Genomic DNA, 13,638 nt, shown 5'->3' with positions numbered 1-13,638 from the left:
TTGCTCAACCATTTGAAATTAAAATACACATCTGAACATGACTTATGTTTGGCTGTACTGGTTAATAGTACTTGACTACACACCCTTCATTCTTCTTACCTTCGCACTTTAATTTTCATTTGATTTTATTCTTTGAAAACAATAGTCTGATATATAACAAAAGTTGATCATTACTGCCTTTTTATCTGGTGACTAAAATCAGGAGAAACTTATATTTTAAGTACCAGTCCTGAGGGGGCTTGGTGTAATTGTAGAGCACCCCCAAAAGTGAAAAAAGTACACTGTTATCTTCTTGTCCCTTTACCCAAATGAATTATTTTATCTAGAACTCCCTCCCCATGTATTGCTGAGCCAAGAAATCAAAGTTCAAAATGAGTTCTATAAATGATTGAGCAGACTTGACACCGATCACTGTCACTGTGGTCTTGATACGGGTAAGTTATTCTCTGTAATGTGGTATTGATATTGTAACATTTTTACATATATTTTTTATTGTTTTCCATTTAAGCTTCACAAGCTTAACAACGGGAGAACTGAGAGACCTGACAAAGTTTCTGATTTAAACTCGGAAGGTTTGTTTCTTCATTTTTTCAGAATGCTCTGCCATTACACACAAGTTAAATATGACTTTATTTAAAATTGTACTTTTCCCTCGGGAGTATATATCTAGAGAGTCTATGATTGCTAAAATCTCCAAGAGGTTTATTTGTTGATATGGTTTAATATGATCACTGTGCATTTTAATAAAATAACAACAACAACAATATGAACAATATCCAGTCAATTTACAACTAAATTGAGTAAATGTTTGCCTTTACTCAGTCCTCATCTCAGATGCGACAAATTGTCTAAAATATTTTTTTTTCACATTTTCTTCAACAGGGAGCCATGAGGACCCAGTTTGTGCTGCTGCTTTCTGCCACTGTACTCTGTGTAAATGCTAACATCACTGAGCGTTACCAGAAGTTTATAAATCAGCATATTTTTCAGCGGATGAGTGTTGACAGGTGTACCAGCGTGATAGCTAGTAGACGCATTAAAACTGCCGACAATGAGTGTAAGGAGACCAACACCTTTATCAGAGCTACCACGGGTCTAGTGAAACCCATTTGTGACCGTGCAGGAGAGCCATATGGTGAGATGACCAAAAGCACAAAACCTTTTGACATTGTTGTCTGTAAACTAAAAGGGGGAAGGCCAGGCCACTGTGAGTACCGTGGGAACTCTTACACCAGAAAAATTGCTATTAGATGTGAACAAGGCTTACCTGTGCACTTTGACAGAGACATTGTAAACTTTGAATAAATATTTGCTCTGCACTTCGGTGCTCAATAAAAATAGTTCCATAACCTAATAAACAATAAAGCTGCATGGTGTGTTGCATTAAAGCTGCTAAGTTGTGACTGTAATCTAACGTATCCTGACACAGCGTTATGTGATTATTGCGATTGATCCTTCACTTTTATCTTTTATCATATGTCAACAAAGAGGAGTTCTGGGAAGAAGGGCCATGTTTTAACCCAAAACAAAATCTTTTTAATCTCCTAAACCTTACCAGCCCTGAAAACAAAAGTTAAAAAGTGATTTTGAAAATAAATAAATCAGCAAATTAAAAAAAAAAACTATATATATAGGCAAAAAAACACAAGGTGCCAATGGGATGCAAACAGCTAGGCCTCCAATGTCCTATTGTGGACTTTGACACAACACTACATAAAATTTAGGGGTGCACAAGACATCAAACTATATAGAGTCTGGGTTGTCTGGCTGTTGGGAATTTCTGAATTTTAATGTATAGTTACAATATGATGCACCTAGGACTTCACTTCTCTGGACAGAGATCTTGGATGTCGTTCCTGGGATCTGTTGGAGCCACTCTCCCGCTTTGGAGATCACTAATTTGGGTGCTTCATGGGGACAACCGTTGCCTTCACTCTCCACATTTGCTCTGGCTCCTCTCTCAGTCTTTTTGGTATATCTCAACCATCTTTCTTCCTGATATTGGTTGGAACAACTACATCTATCACTATGGCCTTCTTTCTCTTCTTGTCCGCCACTGCGATGTCTGGTTAGAAAATAAGCTGTTTAAAATGTTTTTGTCTGCAGTAAAAATTTCCTCCATCCATCACTGGAAGTAAACATTAATTGATGATAATCCCAAAGAGTGTGATACAGCAAAGGATAATAATGCAAACAGTTTATTGCTAAATGATAACTGTCACGGTCCTGTGTCGGTGACCCAGCCTTTTGTGTCATTATATAAGTTTTTGACTTCACCATTGTTTATCACCGTTGGTGTTTTTGGGTTTCTGTTTTGTATTTCTAGCTCCCTAAGTTCTCTAGTATTTATTGATTTCTAGTTCTTGGGTTTTGTTCCCATGCCCCTCGTGTTTAGTGTAGGTTAAGTTTTGTCTTTATGTTTATTTTCTTGTTCCCCAGTCAGTCATGTCTCATGTCACTCCTGTCCCTGTGCTTCACGTTCCCTTTGTTTAGCATCAGGTCCGTGCCTCTGTGCCTGTTGTGTGTTTCCTGTTTTATTTTGATAGATCCTGTCCTGTGTTCAGTGTTTTGAGTTTTGCTTTTCCCGTGTCTTGTTTCGTCTGAGTAGTCCCAGCTGTTCCCCATCCTCTCATTATCCTGCCGGTGTATTTTAGTCCTCAGTGTTCCCCTGCTCACCGTGGTGTCGTCACCATGGTGTGTTTTTCCTCTGTGTTTATGGTAATGTTCAGGCTCCCTCAGGTTTTGTTTTCTAGTTTCCTAGTTTGAGTTTTGTGTTTGCGTTTCTAGTTTACCTTTCTTGCATTTCAAGTTTTTCCCCAGCAATAAAGCTACTGCTTTTAGTTTATAATTCAGTCTCCAAATCCTGCATTTGGGTCCTACATCCTGCCTGCTGCACAGCAAAACATGACAATAATATAGAAAGAGAAAGGTCTGACTTCATATAAATCCTCACGTGTTTGGTTTAGTGCAAAATAAGTGGAACAACATTGTCTTTTGATATATCACACTGATATATCACTAACAGTATTTTCTCTAGGCTTTTTGCAGTTTGGAGAATTTGACTGAAACAGTATTGCAGCACAATCACAAAATGCTATTTTTACTCTGGACATACGATTGTCACAGAACCTGTTTTGTCAACCATACTTCGTGTTTTGGTGTGTTGGTCATGTTGTGTTTACTCTCAAAGACGTCATTTATCAATGCTCAAAAAGTATATCATAAATTATAATGTAAAATCTTAGATACAGTTTTGCACAATTGCCATTTTCTGGTAACCTTTTTCTGGCCCAATAGAGCATCTAAGCAAAAGCTGATGTCTTGGAGCTTTTCTCTTTATAACATGGCTGAAAATTTTGGACAGGAAATCTATTCTACAATTTTAGTTGTGACTCTTGTGATGACTGCTAGTGTCGTGTATGTTCATTGGAGACAATGAGATAATTTTAACTTAACATTTAACTTTACGGCCAACATTATTACAGACCAATCAGATTGTTTTAAAATGGTTACCTCCCATCTCATTGTCCCCTCCCATCTCATTGTCCCCTCCCATTTGATAAAACCACATTAAGATTAATCATCTTGCAGTGAAATCTAATTTTAACTGAGGTCTGAACCAGACAATGTTGATCATATTGTGCATAGCTCTTTTACTCACAGCTGGGCGTAAGTATGCATCTGTGTTCAGTTTTCTCTGTGTTTCAGTAATTGTTACCTTTTACACTTGGATGTAAAGGATTGTCTTTATTTTTTCAGGATGCATGGATGACCAAAGCTTTGTAACAAAAAATGTTCATCTTGGAGAAGATGTGACTCTGACGTGTAGTCGCCGGTCTAACTTGTCAGGATTACTTTTTTGGATGCGAGTTGTTGCTGGAAATCTGCCTGAAGTCTTAGGGGCGGCCTACACTTTTGATCAGGGCACTGTTAACAAAACTCCTCGTATTACAACAAAGCAGGAAACAGGAACATTTGTCCTCCATATAATTCAAACACAGCTCAATGACACTGCCTTCTATTACTGTGAAGAAGTGATTGAACTCAAAACGACAAAGTGGAATATTACTTTCCTAAGAGTCAAAGGTAAATGACACAATATTCTCCTTATTGATGCTCAACTTTGAATTTATTTTGATTAACACATTTATTAGACTACCTCTCATTGTACGGTTTATGCCATAGCTGCCCTTAATTAACAGTACTTACTAGTTATTACTAGTTATTAGAAAAATGATTTTTCATGTTTCTCTGTTGGATAATGCACCAGCATGCAGAAGCATGTTTATAATAAAATATCAATATTATACTTGAATTCTTAAAAGTACTGTTTTACAAAAAAGCTGAAAATATAGTAAAGTACTTTACTATATTTTATTAAGATACCAAATCTTATTTACTTGCATTCCTGAACAGAAGTCAGCTTAAATGAGTGTATAACAACATGAATTCAGTTTGCTGTTTGTCTAATAAATAACAATATAACTTTTGCCTTTAAACAAGTTTTTGGCTGATTGACACATTTTTCTGTTTTCTTGTTTTCATGATGGGTGGTAAAATACTTTTGTTAAGAATCATACATAAGTTTGATGGACAGTTGGTGGCATAAGTTTAGCTTTATTCATGACTGTGAAAAATAAAAATTCTTGCAGTGGTTTTAAATGAATTGTACATACTTTGTTTTATTTTCCAGGACCAGAACCTGACATCCCCATTGTCATTCAAGAGTTGCCATCAGCTCCGATATATCAAGGAGACTCAGTGACTCTACAGTGTTCGGTCCTCTCTGACCTGCAGAAGAATACATGTCCAGAGGATGTGTACTGGTTCAGAGCAGGAATGGATGAAACACATCCCAGTCTGATTTACGTTTATAGAAGCAGTGGTGATGAATGTGAGAGGCAGTCTGATGTTCATTCTCCTCGAAAATGTGTCTACAACTTCTCAAAGAACAATATCAGCTCTTCTGATTCTGGAAACTACTATTGTGCTGTGGCAACATGTGGACATATCATTTTTGGGAATGGAGCAAAATTGAATATTGAAGGTAACAACCTTTATGTAATTTAAACATCTTCAGATCATTTCTAGTTTTCAGGAGGCACATTTAAGGAAATGTTTTCATAGCGATTAACCTTTCGTGTTTGATCGTTTTGTTTTTCAGACAACATTTGGTCATTTGGTGATTCTCGGGTGGTCAACACAGTTGTGTTTCTTTTGTGTGCTGCTTTGGCAATAAGTTTGATGGTCATAGCCTTACTGAGTTATGTAATCAAGAACAAGAAATATAATTGTTCGAATGGTAATCTGTTTTCCTTTATACTTATTTATACTTAATTTGCAGTATATTCTGAATTTCAGTAAATGTTATTTTTATTTTAGGTTCCTTTAATTCAGGTGCTGCAGCAGTGCAACTGACTTATACCGTGACCACTAGTAATCAACTAAATCAGAAGGTAAGTTATTTTAAACATACATACATACATTGTAACACTACTGTTATTCCTTTTATATATTTGTCATCTCACAGTTTTTGTGAAATATATTATTTTTTTCAGATATCACAGGATACAGGGCTTCATACTGTGGTTGTGTTCAGGTTGACTAAGACAGCTATGATGATGGAAAGAGATATACAAGTACAGCGTAATGACTAAACCTGTATGGTGCTTGGGACCTATGGTGGATTTGGCCCCAGCCTAATGTGTACCTTAATCAAGCCATGTAATAATAACATGTGCTGGATAATAACAGTGCAAAAGTAAGATGATGAACTCTGTTCAGACAGCGCTTTTCTAGTCTCCCGTATTACTCAAAGTGCTCTTTACAGCATGCCACATTCACCCAATCATACACACACTTTCTCTAAACTGAGTGCTTCCTAACTACATTCATACAAATTCACACTCTTGACATGCAGACTAAAGGGTTCAGGGAACGAACCACTAATCTTACCCTCAGCAGGTGACCTGCTCTACCTCCTGAGCTACAGACACCTGGTGGTGAACATGAGTAAACCTTTCACTAGGTTTTGGATAAAGCGTGCACTCGCAAACTTGTCAAACCTGCATTTGAAATGTTGGCTACCACAGCAGTATAGTATTGCAACGTGGCATTTGGGTCTTCTAACTAAAATTGCCATTGCCAGACCTGGCCAACATCTGGTTGGCATACACCCTGCCATGACACCAGTCAGTCACAAGTGCCAGCTTGATGCCAGATCCGGGCCAGACCTGTTTTCCATGAGCCTGGGCCACATAAACCAAACCATAATTGGGCTAGATGTGGCATACTATCACATAAACAGTGGCACGTACGCCAGGCCTGGCCCATATCTGGATGACATACCACTTACTATGCAGGAAGTCAGCTAGCAATGCCGGCTTGGCACCAGATCCGGGCCAGACCTGTCTGCTATGTGGGGTAGCATCAGTGTGTCTAGTGCCTTCGATGCTTACCTCCCCCATGATGTGGACATCGGGTCAGCTGGCGGCGCAGTCGAAAGATTGCAGCAGTCCCAGATCAGATGTACATACTGTGTTTATTGTGTTATGATATCCCCTACCCAACCCTGTGGCTTGTCATGTCTTTCACAATGTTCATGTGCTTTTTTGTGCAGAGGAGGTTTTTTGTTTCCTGTTCTCATGCTGTCCTACCATGAAAGCACAGCATGAGTGGGGGTCTCCTCAACTGCGATTTCCATATCTATGCGTAAATAAAAAATGTGGACATTAATCAGTTATAGAATCATTTTTTGCTTCATTGTAATAGTTGTTTGTAAATGTAAAAAGTAAATTTTATAGCTGATAACAAAGTTCTTGGCAATGATGACCATGTTGGTGTGTTTGCTGTGCATTCCGTTGTCACTCAAAACTCTTGCTTTCAGATCTTATGCAAATCTTTGACATATGATCTCCCACGTAGCCACATTGCATATGTAGGCTGTTGCAAGTACAGGCAGAAAAACCAGGGCTGGGACCCGGACCGGGCCTCGGGGGCTTGGGTCCTGGTTGGTGTGTTGCCGGGGTTGTGGGCGGGTGGGTGCATGGGGGCCCAGCCCTGGAGCAGGGTGCCGCCGGTGCGTCGAGCCACCTGGGGGGCTCTTCAACTGGTGGGGGAGATGGTCACATCTTGCAGGAGCTTTCCTCTCTTCAGGAACTCTCTCTGCAGGAGGGGGAGATACAGGAGAGGTGGAGGAAGATCTCAGCCTGGGCGTTTACTGTCTTATGTAGTCTGGAAGATGAGTGGATGGTGGGGTGGGTGCAGTTTTCTCTGTGGTGGGGTTGGGTGGACTGTCCCGGGCTCTGTGGAGCTGGGAGGCGCTGCTGCACTGGGCCCCGGTCTGGATGGGCCTGGGCCCCCTTTCCCTGGCGGGTCGCGGAGTATGGGAGTGCCTACTGGGGTCAGCGGGGGAGCTGGCCCCAGGGAGGGGTTACCTGCCCCTCCCTTCCTTCCCTCCCCATCTCCAGCTGCCTCCCTCTTCCCGCTCCACCACAACCACCCACACATGCAGGGCCTTGGAGTAGGGGTATGTCACCAGGGTGCAGAGGAGGCTACCTCCCCCCTGTCCCCTTCTGGCTGCCTCTGCCTCAATTTTATCCCACAACTCAGACATTCACATTATTCACACTTTCATTACACATACATATAGGATCTTGGGGGTGGGCACAATCACGGAGTCCAAATTACCATCAGGGTGTACACCTCACCCCTGGCGTCGTTGCCCACCTCTCAATTTTAAATACACTTAGTCATTGAGGGCTATCAGGAGGGACTATGCGCTTACCTGCTGCTCCTTGGCAGGTAGCTCCATGCCCTCCTGGGTTTTAATTGCACCTTAGAACACACATGCATCAACACTACAATGAGCGGGTGGAGGGAGGTTTGGAGTCTTCTCCCACCCCCATTCTCTGCGGCCTGCTGGAGCGGGGGGGCTAGGAGGAGTTGGCCGTCCGACTGCGGTCTGGGGTGTGGGGCCTCCCTGCTGCTACGGAGTCGGGGTGGTCTGCCTCTCCCCACCGCAGGGAAAAGGGTAACACCACCTGGGTCTGGGTGCAGTTCCCCCCTCCAGGGGCAAGGGTACCTAGACCCGGTTTGTAGAGTATGCTTGGGGAGTGTGATCGTGTGTACAGCGTCTCTTTATGTCTGTCTCCACGTTGGTTGAGTGTGGAGTGAGTGCATATGAGAGCATGAGGGGGGGAATGGATGTTTGTGTCTGTGTGTGCCTGTATGTCTGTGTCTATATGTCAGGTTGGGTATCAGACGCCACCTCTCTGGGGACACCTCAGGCCCTCCAAGGTTTGGAGGCCTATCTCCACCCACCACCACTTCCCCTGCCAGTGGCGGACTCCCTCAGGTGTCGGTGCGTTGGGGGTTCTTTGTGTCTGGGGGTGGGCGTCCAGGTACACACCGGCTCACTCCTTGGCTGCCGCTTATCGGGGCCTGGAGCCTGGGGCTCGCTCGGGCCCCTTCGGAGGTGGGGTGCCCCCGGCCTCTCGGCCTGGGGCTCGGTCACTCAGGCATAGCTGGCGGCCGGCGGAGCTCACGGGCGCGTCACTGCAACTCCCCCTGGCTTCTGCTCCGCGGCTGCTGGGTTAACCCTCATCTGGGACTCTCCTCAGCTCTTACTGGAACAGTGGCGCGGCTGCCCCTCTGTTGGTCTTCCATGGTCTCTTGTGTTCTGGGGGCCTCTGGATGTCTGGAGTTTTGATCTCCTCCATACCCGCTTCACACCCTGGAGGACGGGGCTGTGGCCCCCCCCACACTCCCTAGCAGATCGTTACATGGAGAAACCTTTGGAATACAAGCGCGCTGATCCACACAGGTATGCACACGGGTGTTCACTGCTCGTAGACCCAAATTACACCTTTCTTGGCTGCTACTTCGAAGCACATCTATCCTGCGTGCTGCACAACAACATTGAATATTTAATATTTACTGCTGTTTACACTTAGCTAGATTAATGTGATGGTGTTGTGTTTAGTATGTTGCTTTGTTTTGTTTTTTTTGTTTTTTTTGCTTGTTTTCTATTCTTCTCTCAACAGGTGATCCAGGAGATTTTTATTTTTTTTCTCCCCCCCTTTCTCACTGTCCCTCTCCCCTTCTGTTTTTCCTTTCCTTCCTCTTTCTTTCTCCCTTTCCTATCCCTCACTCATGTCTGTCCCGTCTGTAACATCTGAAAATAAAATATAATAAATAATAAAAACAAAGATCGACCAAATGGACCAATACGGCAATGCCACGATGATCCGTTTGGCAAAGTAAATCCATTGGGTATCCTTGTTGGTCTTCAGACAACAATTCTGATGGCTAAAGAACCAAATGGGACAGGCGGGAAAAAAAAAAAAAAAAAAAGAACCATAGGGGGCTTTTACGAGGGGAGGTGCTTGTGTAAACTGTAAACTGTAACTGTCATGGAAATAAATAGCTGCGAGGAGGGCTGCTTGTTGAAGAAGTTGGGTTGGAGATGGGCGAGGAGCATTGAGCTCCCAGAGCCTGGTTCCGACCAGCCTTCCCTTGCTAGCAAGTAAAACCCGGTTCCGTCTTGTTTTTGTCGTTAACGAGAATAAGTCTCTAAACTAGCGAGGCCTGTGGAAGCGCAGACCCAACACATATGACCCCTTACTTTGGCAACAGTGGGAGGGAAAAATTCCCTTTTAATAGGAAAAAACCTCAGGCAGAACCCGACTTGGAGAGGGGCGGCCATCTGCCACGCCCGGTGGTGAGAGAGAAGGAAGACAGGATAAAGACATGCTGTGGAAGAGAGCCAGAGATTAATAACAAGTATGATTTAGTGCAGAGAGGTCTGTTAACACATAGTGAGTGAGAAAGACTGACTGAAGAAATACTCAATGCATCATGGGAATCCTCCAGCAGTCTAGACCTATTGCAGCATAACTAAGGGATGATTCAGGGTCATCCGATCCAGCCCTATCTACATGCTTTAACAAAAAGAAAAGATTTAAGTCTAATCTCAAAAGTAGAGATAGTGTCTGTCTCCCGAATCCAAACTGGAAGCTGGTTCCACAGAAGAGGGGCCTGAAAACTGAAGGCTCTCCCTCCCATTCTACTTTTAAATACTCTGGGAACAACAAGTAGACCTGCAGTGTGAGAGCGAAGTGCTCTAATAGGGTGATATGGTACTACAAGGTCATTAAGATAAGATGGGGCCTGATTATTTAAGACCTTGTATGTGAGGAGCAGGATTTTGAATTCAATTCTGGATTTAACAGGAAGCCAATGAAGGGAAGCCAAAACAGGAGAAATATGCTCTCTCTTTCTAGTCCCTGTCAGGACTCTTGCTGCAGCATTTTGGATTAACTGAAGACGTTTCAGAGAGTTTTTTGGACATCCTGATAATAATGAATTACAGTCGTCCAGCCTGGAAGTAATAAATGCATGAACCAGTTTTTCAGCGTCACTCTGAGACAGGATATTTCTAACTTTAGAGATGTTGCGCAAATGGAAGAACGCAGTCTTACATATTTGTTTATTATGTGTATTGAAGGACATGTCCTGGTCAAAAATGACTCCAAGGTTCCTCACAGTGTTACTGGAGACCAAGGTAATGCCATCCAGAGGAAGAATCTGGTTAGATACCATATTTCAGATTTTCAGGGCCGAGTACAATAACCTCAGTTTGATCTGAATTAAGAAGCAGAAAGTTAGCGGCCATCCAGGTCTTTATGTCTTTAAGACATTCCTGCAGTTTAACTAATTGGTGTGTGTTATCTGGCTTCATGGACAGATAGAGCTGGGTGTCATCTGCATAGCAGTGAAAATATATGCTATGTCTTCTAATGATGCTGCCTAAGGGAAGCATGTATAATGTAAACAGAATTGGTCCTAGCACTGAACCCTGTGGAACTCCATAATTAACCTCAGTGTGTGAAGAGGACTCTCCATTTACATGTACAAACTGGAGTCTATTAGATAGATATGATACAAACCACTGCAGCACAGTACCTGTAATACCTACAGCATGTTCTAATCGCTCTAATAGGATATTATGGTATCGAACGCTGCACTGAGGTCTAGCAGGACAAGAACAGAGATGAGTCCACTGTCAGAGGCCATAAGAAGATCATTTGTAACCTTCACTAAAGATGTTTCTGTGCTGTGATGAGCTCTGAAACCTGACTGAAACTTTTCAAATAAGCCATTCCTCTGCAGATGATCTGTTAGCTGTTTGACAACTACTCTTTCAAGGATGTTTGATATGACAGGAAGGTTGGAGATTGGCCTATAATTAGCTAAGACTGCTGGGTCTAGAGATGCTTTTTGAGTAAAGGTTTAACTACAGCCAGCTTGAAGGCCTGTGGTACATAGCCGATTATTAGAGATAGGTTGATCATATTTAAGATCGAAGAATTAATTAATGGCAGGACTTCTTTGAGCAGTTTTGTAGGAATGGGGTCTAAAAGACACGTTGATGGTTTGGAGGAAGTAATTATTGAAGTTAACTCAGAAAGATCAATTGGAGAAAAAGAGTCTAACTTAACATCAATGGTACTAAGAGTAGCTGTAGATAATATTACATCTGTGGGATGATTATTGGTAATCTTTTCTCTAATGATCAAAATTTTATTTGTGAAGAAGTTCATGGGGATGGTGTTCGTTCTGTGTTGTAGCGTCCTGATGACACCCCGTTTGTGCTCCAGTGGATGTTGAGAGTCAAACCTTAGATACTGATCCGTATGTGTAGGTTTACGGTACACGTCAGCTTTTAGATGTCCCCCATTACTGATGGAAATCTCACAATCTAAGAAGGCTAACCTGCCACTTTTCATATCCTCCCTGGTGAATTTGATGTGTCGGTCCACCGAGTTAATGTGATCCGTGAATTGTGGTACATCCTGAGATTTGATTTTTATCCAGGTGTCATCCACATATGTGAACCAATGGCTTGGTGGTGTTCCAGGGTAGGATAGCAAAGCCCTCTTTTCCACTTCTTCCATGTACTAATTGGCCACGATTGGTGAAACTGGGGAGCCCATGCTGAGAGTGGTCCTGTTGCTGAGGTTGGTGTCATCCTGTAACCTCTTACGGACTACCTCCAACGCTTCCGTGACTGGGATGCAAGTGAAGAGAGATGTAACGTCGTACGAGACCATGGTTTCATCTGCCTCCATGATGACATCTCTCACCTTCTCAACAAAATCCAAGGTGTTCTGGATGTGGTGTTCAGAGCTGCCCACCAGCGGGTTGAGGATGGAAGCCAGAAACTTGGAGATGGTGACAGAGTTGATCACGCAATCGGTCTTAAAGGTGCACCCTGTTTATGTATTTTTGGTAAACCATACAGGCTTGGTGTAGGTTCACCTGGGTATAGCCTGTGGTATGAGGTCCGGTCAATAGCCTTGTCTTGTTCTAACTGCTTCAGACAGTCTGTCACCCTCTTCCTGTAGCCATTTCCTGGGTCTCATTTCAGGGGCTCATAAGTATTTTCATCACTGAGTAGTGACAAAATTTTCTCATGATAGTCTTTCTGGTTTAGCAATACTGTGCACCTACCCTTGTCTGCCAGAAGGATGATAATGTTGTTGCCATCACTAAGTGATGTGAGTGCCTTCCTCTCCATGGTGATGTTGGATGCTGGGGCCTTTGCATTGCTGAGACAGGCCGAAACTTTCGTCCGTAGTTGCTCTGCTTCCACTTCTGCAATATTGTTGTTACGAATTGCTGTTTTTGTGGCTATGATCAGCTTCACTAGCGGGATTTGTCTCAGTGTGACAGCAAAATTCAGCCATTTAGCAAGGATGCTTTTCTCTCTTTGGTCCACCCCAAAACTGGTCGACCCCAAGGCTCGGGTCCCCCGACACAAACAGAGTAACATAGTGTACGCTGTTAAGTGCCAGGAGGATTGCCAGGATTTATACATCGGGGAAACCAAACAACCTCTGGCGAAGCGGATGGCACAACACAGAAGAGCCACCTCGTCAGGCCAGGACTCTGCAGTCTATTCACACCTGCAGGCCAGTGGACACTCTTTCAAGGATGAGGATGTAACATCCTGGACAGGGAGGAACGCTGGTTTGAGCGTGGAGTCAAGGAGGCCATTTACATGAAAAGGGAAAGACCATCTCTGAATCAAGGAGGGGGCCTAAGGGTACATCTTTCGCCATCTTACAATGCTGTGATTGCAGCCATTCACCAACTCTCTGTGAATGGTACTCATGGCCATTGATCAGTGGTCTTTGATCAGTAGGTTTTGGTCAGTGGTTGTTGATCAATGGTTTTGAGAATTTGCATAATTAAGAATAAGGAATTGACCTCCCAGCCCATTGTTCCTTCAGTGGGCTCGCTTCAGTCATTATGCAAATGTACTGTTTATAAGATTGGGGAAACCTGCAGTCAGCTGAGACTGAAGAAGTCACTTGGATGAGTGATGAAACGTTTCTCCCACAAAACGCTACGTCCAGATGACCAGAATCAACTTTTTGGAGTAATAGTAGTTGGTTTTTTTTTTACTTTTAAAGTAATCAAGGGTCACTTTTATGAATCGTCTAGTATAGATGCAGCGAGAGACCAGGAAAACGCATGTAAACAAGCAAAAAATTCAAAGTAATCTGTAGGGATATTAAAGACAGATTACTTTTGGTCCAGTGGGTTCAAAGATTATCCAAAATAATGTAGATA

At 42.9% G+C, this 13,638-nt stretch overlaps 1 protein-coding gene across 1 annotated transcript; it reads left to right on the top strand.

Moving 5' to 3' along the window:
• The first annotated feature begins 380 nt into the window (after window positions 1–380).
• LOC113028726 (uncharacterized) lies at window positions 381–6,594 on the top strand. Its single transcript, XM_080304416.1, has 7 exons — window positions 381–434; window positions 509–572; window positions 883–4,086; window positions 4,694–5,047; window positions 5,165–5,302; window positions 5,383–5,456; window positions 5,559–6,594. Exons 3-7 carry the CDS (start codon window positions 3,765–3,767, stop codon window positions 5,655–5,657), a joined length of 987 nt encoding a protein of 328 aa, XP_080160542.1. The 5' UTR covers window positions 381–434; window positions 509–572; window positions 883–3,764; the 3' UTR covers window positions 5,658–6,594.
• Window positions 6,595–13,638: the final 7,044 nt, after the last annotated feature.

This window comes from Astatotilapia calliptera, chromosome 2 (assembly GCF_964374335.1).
Source record: "Astatotilapia calliptera chromosome 2, fAstCal68.1, whole genome shotgun sequence".
Classification (NCBI taxonomy): Eukaryota; Metazoa; Chordata; class Actinopteri; order Cichliformes; family Cichlidae; genus Astatotilapia; species Astatotilapia calliptera.
Note: the sequence above shows the minus strand (reverse complement) of the source record. Positions and strands in the feature narration are given on the sequence as shown.

Bases quoted from the DNA above. Each gene is read 5' to 3' on its own strand.
- LOC113028726 (XM_080304416.1), top strand. From the start codon at position 3,765: ATGGATGACCAAAGCTTTGTAACAAAAAATGTTCATCTTGGAGAAGAT. The intron at 5,303-5,382 runs GTAATCTGTTTT...TTTTTATTTTAG, and splicing joins GAAATATAATTGTTCGAATG to GTTCCTTTAATTCAGGTGCT. The intron at 5,457-5,558 runs GTAAGTTATTTT...TATTTTTTTCAG, and splicing joins GTAATCAACTAAATCAGAAG to ATATCACAGGATACAGGGCT.